This window comes from Sorghum bicolor, chromosome 7, assembly GCF_000003195.3.
Source record: "Sorghum bicolor cultivar BTx623 chromosome 7, Sorghum_bicolor_NCBIv3, whole genome shotgun sequence".
NCBI lineage: Eukaryota > Viridiplantae > Streptophyta > Magnoliopsida > Poales > Poaceae > Sorghum > Sorghum bicolor.
Window position 1 is genome coordinate 6,400,969 of NC_012876.2, and position 10,687 is coordinate 6,411,655.

The window sequence follows — 10,687 nt, forward strand, 5'->3', positions numbered from 1 at the left end:
AGGCAGGGCGATGAGGACGACAACATCTGATCTTGGTTATTACATGAATATGATGAAATTCTATTCTTCTTTATGGTAATCATATTAGTTTTAGAAGTACAAGTATATTGCTTTCTTAGTCTATTGTTTCTCCCTCTCAATAATTATCAGACATGTTCATTGAATATTTGAACCACAAAGATAAGGCGTTGAGGTGTCTGCCATGTTGCTCGATTGATAGAGAGCAGGCGTTAAGCTACTGCCTTGAAGAGCACACTGACGGAGTACAGAGTTCAATCCTATGTTCCTATGACCAAGTGGAGTCATTGCAAGAACAACTCAGTAAACTAACCAACCTGAGGACGCTAGAAATTAGACGGGATTCTAGAAATGTACCAGAACCGGATGGCCCGCTCTACGCACTTAAACGGAAGAAGTCAAGACTGTCAAAGCCAAGGCATTTACAGTTCCGTGAGAGTTTTATTATCATCATTATGCAACCTCCATAATCTGTCACCCTGCTGCCTCATGTAGCCTCCGTAAGCTCCGCATCAAAGATGATGCCAAATTGGAACAAGGGAATCAAACTCATTGCGTCAGTAAAGCCAGCCCAAAGGTTGGCCAGAACTGAGTTCATAGAGCTACACATGTTTTTGCTGGAAAACATGGGGCGGAACTTAAAAAAAACATGGAGGTAAACAGTCCCAAACATGCCCTAAACTGGCAAACTTTTCATCACTCAACCTGAAAGGCTACCTTAGATTGAACCGATTGGCTCGGTGGGTATCCATAGATTGCTCCATGCCCATCATAATCCAGAACCGGATTTATCTGTGAACTACAACTCCATTAGTATCTATCCATACGACCATATGCACGAAAATTTACATTAGAACATTCTTTGGTACACTGATTTTACTGCCAAAATAAGCAGTAGGGAGATGATCACGGAGCCTCCACAGACAATCTATTTGGAAGACACCACAAACACCACGTACTACAGCATGTTAAGACTTCCAACAGAAACCCTATAATTGGCGCCTACAAGTAAGCTGAAATTTACAATCTACCAGACTTCCCAAGATAGGAGGGGGGCACAACATAACTAGTGAGTGACATCATGATTTCTTGTGCAGCCATTTAGTAACATCTTCTGCAATGTAATCACTTCCTGCCTGTCGTGAGGCGTGGCTTTCCTTTCACCTCGGTTTCCTATTAAGAGGAGGTTCAGTGGCAAAAGTAATACAATAAGGGTCTGTTTAGATTGGCAATAAAAATTTTTTGGGTGTCACATCGAATGTGTCGGAAGGATGTCGGGAGGGTTTTTTAAAAACTAATAAAAAAACAAATTACATAGCTCGTCAGGAAACTTCAAGACAAATTTATTAAGCATAATTAATCTGTCATTAGCATATGTGGGTTACTGTAGCACTTAAGGCTAATCATGGAGTAACTAGGCTTAAAAGATTCGTCTCGCGATTCTCAACTAAACTGTGTAATTAGTTTATTTTTTTATCTACATTTAATGTTCCATGCATGTGTCCAAAGATTCGATGGGATGGATGAAAAAATTTTGGGTGGGAAACTAAACAGGGCCTAAAGATTGCAAATCTCACAATATAATGAATGCAGCAAACAGAGCTCACCTGTGGACTGTGGAGATAGATAGATGTCTTTGCAGCTGCAGGGTTGTGATTTTCAGCCCCACGGCTCCAGTCATAGCAAACCTATTTTCCAGTAGCAATGGTTAAACATGGATAAAAGGATTCGTAAAAGCTTGGATGGGCAGTCATCAAAAAAAAATTTGTTACAGCACTAATAACTAAGGAGAATAGCACATTCATCCTAATATCCTAGTTTGTCTGTGGCCTAAATTCCTAAAATATGTTGACTTGTTGAGGGCCGATAAAATTTGTTCAAACATAATAAGGGCCCAAACTAGTAATGTCAAAATTCAAGAGAGTACAAAGAATTATAACTTACACGCAATACAACATAAATTTTCTAACAAAATGCAAAGCAACATTCAAACATTTATGGGTCCAATGTAAAAATAGAAGGGGAAAACTTGCTCCAAAACTGAAGGACATTTATATACTACTATACAAGACTCCCTTCGTTCAAAATTATAAGACATTTTGGCTTTTCTAGATACATTGCTTTTATGATAGATCTAGACATAGTGTATATCTAAGGGCCTGTTTAGCAGAGGTCCAATCCTAGATTCTCTGGCTCTGCTCCTTGATTTTCTAGTGGAGTGATTCTACTTGATTATTGTAGGAGAGCAGGGGAGTGATTCTTGTGGGTTTTGAACAGGGAGCACAATTGATTCTAGAGTGATTATTGTGGGTTCTAAAAAGGGAGCAGTGGGGAGCAGGTTTTTTTAGCTCTAAAGCTGGTAATGGTTTGGGTTGGAACCAGATCATATGGGTTGGTTTTACCTCTGGGTCTTGATTGGATGGAGCAAAACAGTTTACGCCTAGCAATGGTCTGGTTTGGACTGGTTTTAGGATTAAAATGGTTTGGTTCGAGATTGAATTGGCTTTCTACGGTTTGTACCCATCGATGTCTGCTAGGCTGCTATGGAGACTAACTAGTTAGCTTAACTACTCGAAAAATGCAGTACGTGAAGGCGCCGCTGGTTCTGGGTAGCAGCTCGAGACTTTGGTCATGGCACAGGCGCTGGTGCAAGGCGGCTACGGACTTCTTCAGTTATTTGTGGACCAGAGCTCCGATCTCTACCGGCGACGATGAACGACGGTCGTATCTAAGGGCACACGCAGCACGTGCGTCAGAGCTGCTGGGCGGAGGGAGTTACTGACACATGGGAACGGCGACGCAGCTGCAGGCGACTGGAGCTGCGGGCCTGAATCATATGCTGGTTTGGTTTCATTTTGCATGTGGATTGGTTTGGTTTAGTCTACAGAAGTTAAATGGCGGGGGTGGTTTGGAATAGTCTGATGCTGGTACGAAGAATGGTGTGGCTTGGGTTCGGTTTGGATTTGAGACCATTACCAGCTTGATTTAGCTCCCACCTTCCAGTGTAAATGGAGAACTGATTCTTGCCTGCTCCTCACCTGAATCTACGTGAGATTTTAGCTGTTTGGCTAGGGAGGAGTGATTCTCATGGAGAATCTGTTGCAAGGAGCCCTACCAAACCCCCCTAAGTGCATAGTAAAAACCATGAATCTAGAAAAGCCAAAACGTCTTATAATTGGAATGGAGGGAGTACTAGAAAATAAATATATGCATTTAACGCTCTAGTATCTTTTGGAACATAGTAGTTCTGCACTTCTGCAACAAAGGCCACTTGCCAAATCAATTGCCACATGATGTACCTTTGACACAAAACTTGTGTAATATTCTCTCCATTCCAAATTGTAAGTTGTTCTGGTTTTTCTAGCTACATAGTGTTTGCCATGCATCTAGATATACGTTATGTCTAATACACCATAAAAGCTATGTATCTAGAAAAGCCAGATTGACTTACAATTTGGAATGGAGGGTGCCAAATCAATTGCTACATGATTGTACTTTGACACAAATTTGTGTAGCTTTTCATACTTCCTCATTTTCATTTTTGACCATGCTACACTCTAGATCGAAAGCAAATTGAAACTATGACCAGAGACCGCATTTTCAAATAGCAATTAAACTAGAGTGGTAGTCCAATTAAGACTGAAACAGAGTGAATTGATTTGTGCATATTTAATGTGTCAAAAAGTTGTCTAAATCAAAGGTAGGTATTTTTAAAGCTCAACTGATCCAAAAACATGGTGTCGGATATTGAAAAATAATTGTTCTTACAGATACAAGGCATTCAGCCATCACGTTGCCCAGTAGACTTACCGCATAAGCAAATATGGAACCATCACTGTTGAAGGTACTGCAAGGAATGGGAAGGGGGCATCTACTGAAAGCCTGTACAGAAATAGTATGGAAATGAAATGAATTATTCCCTCTACAAAATAATGGAAGGTAATGTATAAAAAATTCAGAATAAAAACAAGCAGTTACAGTGCACCCAGCAAAATAGGCAGACCAGTAATTAAAGGATTCATATAATTAAATGAGAATGTAACATGCTTTTACCAAGATAAAGAAGATAAAATTGCCTATGAAACCTACTTAAAAAACAGCCTGTCACAACAAGCTCAGACAAATGGGAAGGGGTAGGGGGACCCCACAGTGCTGCCAAAATATTTTCTTGCTCAGGATTGCAACATTATGCTCACAAGCTGACCATGTGTTTCGATTTTCCACTGTACAAACAGAAAATATGGTAGGACAGTAAAAGGTACTAACCAAAGTCACCAGGAAATCAAAAGTGAGTCAACAAACAAGGTCCTGGGACTACGGTTGTGGGTGGCTTAAAACACAGGTAAAAGAAGAGATGCTAATTCAGGACACTGGATGACTGAAGAATCAGGGTTGGGAAATCCAGGTCCATGGATCAACTAAAAATATTTATTCTTAAAGTTCACTAAAGATGTTCACATAATAAAAGTTTATATTGGAATAAATGAGAGAGAAAAGGAAGAAAAGGGGAAAGACAAATTCCAGTTTTCCACCTTCTCCCTCCTCTCTACCAATCCCTTGACAACTCACTCAAGATTCATGACCATGGTAATGGCCCTCCCTCTAACTTAGCCCCTTCATTATCCCCTCTCTCCATCCCACTTCATTCCATCTCATCTCACTTCTCCCCCAACAGGCCACAACTATGGTGGATTACTCAAGCAAGACAGCAGCATCGATGGAGAGTTGCAGACAATGAAAAAGTAGCAGTTGAGGATAGTTTCCATTCCCCATGTTCTTTTCTGTCATCCCTCAGCCCATTGACTCATGAGCCTTCTGGGGGTGGCATCCCAGCTGCAAACTAATATCATATGACCTTGCAAAGATGTGTGATCTGAGGTGGATCACAGGATCAACCAACAACCCCAGTTACTAAGGCACAAATACACCACAAAAACAAGCAGTAAACCATCACGAAATCAAGAACAATCAATGCAACAGAAATCAACTGCTACCAACACAAGTGAAAATCAACAGAAAGAGCCATGTAAATTGGTCTACCTTTAGCCTCTGCTTGCTATCCTTATCCCAGAAGTTGAAAGCGCCGTCAGATCCAGCAGTTGCAAATGTGTGATGGACCTGCAGCAAGTTATGGAACATAAAAATAAAATTCCTAATTTCAACATCAATTAGGATGCCAAGCTTAGAACCAACTGCTATTCCCAAACATGGGAACTCTCATATGTGGGCACTGCTTGTTTCAATGAAACGCAGCATCACAGCCTACAAGTACAACTAGCTCAAACAGGTATACAGCATCATTAATCAGCCATACAAATCCAATGAACTTAGCAAAAAAAAGAGCATCACCAAATAACCAAAACACTATTCTTAGAGCTAGATGCAACTGATATGATATGATAAAAATTGCTCAACTAAACTAATAATCTGTTCAAATAATTTTGGTAGTCTGTGTTAATCTGTACGGACAATAATGAGTACTTTTGTGTCTTTCATATGCCAATGATTGCAGTGTATAGTTGTAGATATCTTAATCTGCAGTATAACTGTCATGGGCATAAAGAGGGGCGCCGTAGGGCGCAAGTGTCCTAGTTGGGCCTTAAGCCCATTAGTGTTAATTAGTGTCTCTCTTAGTTATTTGTCTATAGGAATAGTACCATATTGTCTAGGCACAAGAGGTGTCTAGGCACAATATGGTACTATTCCTATAGACAAATAACTAAGAGAGACACTAATTAACACTAATGGGCTTAAGGCCCAACTAGGACACTTGCGCCCTACGGCGCCCCTCTTTATGCCCATGACAATAACATTGATTTTTAAGATATTTTGTGGACGACAAGAATTGTGCTTATGGTATTCAACAAATTAATTGAGAATGCAGAAAAGTACTAAAACCCCACAAGTCTCTACTGCATCAGTATGCTTCATAGCAACATGTGCTAAGTTATATAAAAAAACCGTAAGCCGCACATTATTAACAACAAGCGGGCAGAGTCAGGGAGTGACAGCTGACGGATGGAAGGGTCATGCTGAATCGTGTAGACCAAAGCAACCAGTGACATGGCCGAAGGAGGGATCAGATTTTGTTGTACAAAAACATAGATAATGGTAGATGGTAGATGAGTGAAGACTGAAGAGCGAAATCTTACAGGGTGGAAGTTGAGTGAATTGACAGAGAATATATCATTTCCTTCCCTGTGACATTTGAATGTGAAGTTCTTGCTTTGCTGTGCATCATCAATATGATGAACACCAACTCTTCCTTCTATTGAACCCACCTTTAAATGAGAACAGTGGGTCAGTCACATGGAAATCTAATTTTCTCTTGAAGTCATATAGAAAGTATTTAAAAACAAAATATACTGTCAGTGTCAGGTACCAAAAATTTAATCCAAGATACTAACACACAATAAAGGAAACATCAGGCACCAGGAAAACAAATTAACCACTAGGCAGGTAAATAATTAGGAGTCATACAGCCACCAAAAGAAAATTTGGAGCCCAAGAAGACTTTACTAATGTGCACGAGATGAATCTTTTAAGCCTAGTTAGTCCATGATTAGCCTTAAGTGCTACAGTAACCTGCATGTGATAATGATGAATTAATTAGGCTTACTAAATTCGTCTCGCAGTTTCCAGGTGAGTTATGTAATTAGTTTTTTTATTAGTATCCAAATACCCCTTCCGACATCCTACTAAACAATTGATGTGAAATCCAAAAAAATTTTGACCCCCAACTAAACAAGGCCTGGGTGAAAAATCCCAACCCCACCAAATACCAAGCACTGACTTGAGTAAGGAATATGGTGTGTAGAAAAGGTTGGGACTGAAGAAATCAAGAACTTGCTGAAGACAGATCAAATGAGTTCATATCTGTATTCAGTAAATACAAAATGATATGACACAAAATAGAAACAAATAATTTGTTTGTGAAGAACACTAAAAATAGGCTTATACAGAAGAAGCTAGTTTATTGAATGTGGAGTAAAGGACATTCCAATAATAAAGCATTACCAGAAACCCCTGTTGATCAGGGAATGCAGCAAGGCACCGTGTCTGGTATTTTAGTGGTGATTGGATACGCTTGAACTCCGTCTAATAATCCAAACAGAAGCCATGAAATAAGCCATTTGAAAAAAGAAGCCATCATCAATGATTCAATGCCCAACTCAAACTGAAACAACACATGCATAGCCCAGTTTAACAACACGTTATTCACCTGAGGATTCTGCAAATTGAAGACAACAAGATGACGATCAGCAGTTCCCACAATCATAAGGGGATAATTCACAGTAAGAGCATAGCAACGCTCAGGAAGTTGCTGGATATGCACAGGATTTGCTTGTCTTGTATCCCAGTACCTAATAAAGAGCATAGCGAATAGCATTAAAGGTATATTAGAATTAATGGGATGGAGACAAAGCATAACAGAATTATATCAGGTCCAAAAGAGCACAGGCACAGATGAAGTAAACTGGCACACAGTCAGAGAGCATATGCACAATGAATGCATGATATTGAAGTGCATTTATAGAAATGCAAATGCAATTTGGCATAATGATCCCTGAATCAATCTCAAACGCATGACGACAAGAGTATCTATTAAGTAATCACATTATGTAGACTTTGTATCAAAACTAGCTACTGAATCAATGATTACTTGTTAATATAGCAATGCTAACATGGAGCATAAATCATCTCTTTGTCGAATGCACATGGAGCATAATCCATTGCAGCAGTAAACAGAACATGTGATGGGGTCATAGGAAAATCTGGAGGTTTATAGAGCACAAATACTAGAATTGGAAAGAAAAAAAGGACAGGGTAAACAGATCTTTAGTGGTAGTTGACTTGGCCTGTTTGTTTGGGCTTGCTGGGAGCTTTTGGACCTCAGCTTTGGGACATTCCAAAGGCCAAAAAGCTCCTGGAAACCAAAAGCCAAAAGTTCCTCAAAGTGAGCTTTTGGGCTTTTGGCTCGTGGGAGCTTTTTGGCTTTTGGAAGGTCCAAAAGCTCCCAGGAAGCTGAAACAAGCAGGGCCTTAGGCAATATTGACAGTATCATCTCAACTGTTCAAGAATATCGTTCACAAACTTAGGCAATACACTAATCCTTTTAGATAACATGACATAGTAATAAACAGCCATTGGTAACAACATAAGAGACTCTGGATTAGAGATGTGTATTCAACTTCCAAGTGAAAAAGGTCGAGTTAAAGAGCAGCAGACAGGACTTGCACACCTTAAAGTCTTATCCCAGCTTCCAGAGACAAGAAGATTCATCTGAGGAATCCAGGCGACCTCCTTGACAGGCGCGTCATGCATCGCAACTGTCTGAGGCTGCCCACCTGACAGCAGAGGCCACATTTTGACCTGCTTGTCACAGCCTCCAGAGAAGACAGTAGTTCCATCATCTTTCCAAGCGGAGCAGAGGACCTAAAAGAGGAAACAAATCAAACAGGACACCAGATACTTACTAAATAGCAGTCAATCTACCACCCAATCAAATATATTGACAGATCCAAGAAAACACTGAGATCATACCGGCTGGTCATGTGATATGGATGCCTTTGGCTGACTGTTGCCACCAACAATCTCCCAACACCTCACCTGAACAAAACACAAAACCAAACCCAAGTTCCATACATCATACATTCATATCACAGTAACAAATGCTAACTGCAAATTACATAGCATAAGCAAAGCTACCTGGTTATCCCAGGAGGTTGCCACAAGCAGATTACTCTTGGGACTAAAGCTGAGGCTGGAGACGGAGTCACCCGGGTTCGGCAGTATCTGCATTTTTTTCAACAAAACATAGATGATTCGAGATGCTACAGTAGAGGCATACTCTTCACAACACTTCATCAAATTCACACAGCGGAGCACCTCGAATGACTTGTTCGGATTAGGGTTCGCGGCGAGGCCGGTTAGACTCGCCATCTCTCTCTACGCCTGGAGCAGATCCAGCGAACAAAAAAATTGAAGTTAGTGGGGAGTGTAATACATATCATGCAGAGGCGGACTCAGTAAAGGAATGGCCGCAGGGGCGGATCCAGTTAAGGACATGGGCAACGGCGGATCAAGTAAAGCGACATGGGAACAATTTTTGCAAAAACATCGAAGTTTGGAGGCTTGTCAAATAGCTAATAGCTTTAGGTTAGGGTTTCGGTGCTCAGCTTGAAGGGAAGGGAAGAGAATGGGTGGAAGTACCTCGTGGGTGCTCGTTCGCCGGCGAAGAGACGAAATAAAGCCTCAGCACCTGGCTTAGGGCGGCGGCGGCGCGGCGCACCAGTCGTCGGAGAGCGAGAGGGGGGCAAGACAAGCAGACAGCCACGAGTGGATGCAGCTGACGGAAGGGGAATGAATGCACCCGTTTTTCTTTTATCATGGTGACGGAAAACACCCGCATGGGCCTTTTTTGGGCCGTTTTTATTTGTTATCCTTATATTTATTTATTTTTAATGTCTTAGAAATATTTTTTTTAGATTATACAGTACAACGCAGCCACTCAACACGCACACACACTCACCTCTATGAACACACGTACGCAAACCCTACCCCTATAAGCACCTTCGAAGGACTAAGCCGACAAATCTTGAAGTTCACGAAGTCACCACAGGCGCCTCGCTGTCGACGGGCACGTCGCCTACTATTTAATGCATAGCGTTGGAAAATCCTGGAATAAATCCATAATTGAATACCTTAAACTTTATTTTGAATGTCTAAATTCTTAGATGAAAGGTAACACCATATATCATAGTTATTGGCGAGATATATAGAGAACCGTAAAAATTATTACCACTGATTAATTACTCTCTTTATATTTATTTTCTTTCTAATATGTTTTTTTTATTCTTGTTGAGTATGTGTAAACTAATCTAGCTCTTCCGGTTAACATGTTATTTCTAATATGTTATTTTCTTTCTAACATGAAAGGAAGGTGAGTAGTGCTCTGGGCGAACTGACAAGGACATGCATGTATAGGGTATAGATGGCAACGGGCACATTATCCGCGGGTGCAAAATATATAGACCCGCACTTGCGGGTTGAATTTCAAACCCGCACCCGCAACCCGCCACGGGTAGAAGTCTACATCCACACCCATACCCGCGGGCGTACCCATGAACCTGCATAATAATAAATTAATAATACATGCATAGATTATAGAAAGAAGTTTAAGTATGAAAATCAAAACTGCCTAGCATTATACCAACATAAAAATGGTTCTCTTATATATAAATAGATATGAGGGAGAAAATTATAAAACTATGTTGCTTTCTTTATATATTGTATAAGAAGAGACCTACGTATTATGAGGTTGAGCGGGTTTGCGGATTTGCGGGCACGGGTACAAGTTTTCTATGCCCACAAGTTTTTACCCGTTGGGTTCAACTACAAACACGCACCCGCACCCGCGGGCACAAAGTTGTACTCGTACCCTCACCCTACCGGGTTTTTACCCGCGGGCACCGGGTAATCTGTACCCGTTGCCATCTTTAGTATAGGGTGGGCATATAGTTGTGACCTCTACGCAAGTGAACAGTGGGAGTAGAATTGGTGCGCAAAATAAAAAGGGCGAGCGTAGCTATTGCTAGGGTTAGATATCTAACTAGCTCGGCTCCTTATCAAGTCGGCTCGACTCGACTCGTTATACTAACGAGTTAGA

At 40.9% G+C, this 10,687-nt stretch overlaps 1 protein-coding gene across 2 annotated transcripts; it reads right to left on the minus strand.

Moving 5' to 3' along the window:
* LOC110437059 (protein RAE1) lies at positions 548 to 9,391 on the minus strand. Of its 2 annotated transcripts, none has more exons than XM_021465176.1 (12): positions 9,232 to 9,391; positions 8,908 to 8,973; positions 8,728 to 8,814; positions 8,563 to 8,628; positions 8,261 to 8,454; positions 7,241 to 7,382; positions 7,036 to 7,116; positions 6,171 to 6,299; positions 5,059 to 5,136; positions 3,829 to 3,900; positions 1,626 to 1,706; positions 548 to 810 (listed from the first exon to the last, which is right to left on the minus strand). In XM_021465176.1, exons 2-12 carry the CDS (start codon positions 8,959 to 8,961, stop codon positions 715 to 717), a joined length of 1,080 nt encoding a protein of 359 aa, XP_021320851.1. In that variant the 5' UTR covers positions 8,962 to 8,973; positions 9,232 to 9,391; the 3' UTR covers positions 548 to 714. The 2 variants fall into 2 exon arrangements, with proteins under 2 accessions (XP_021320851.1, XP_021320852.1); XM_021465177.1 differs by having other exon boundaries at positions 581 to 1,191; positions 9,232 to 9,390.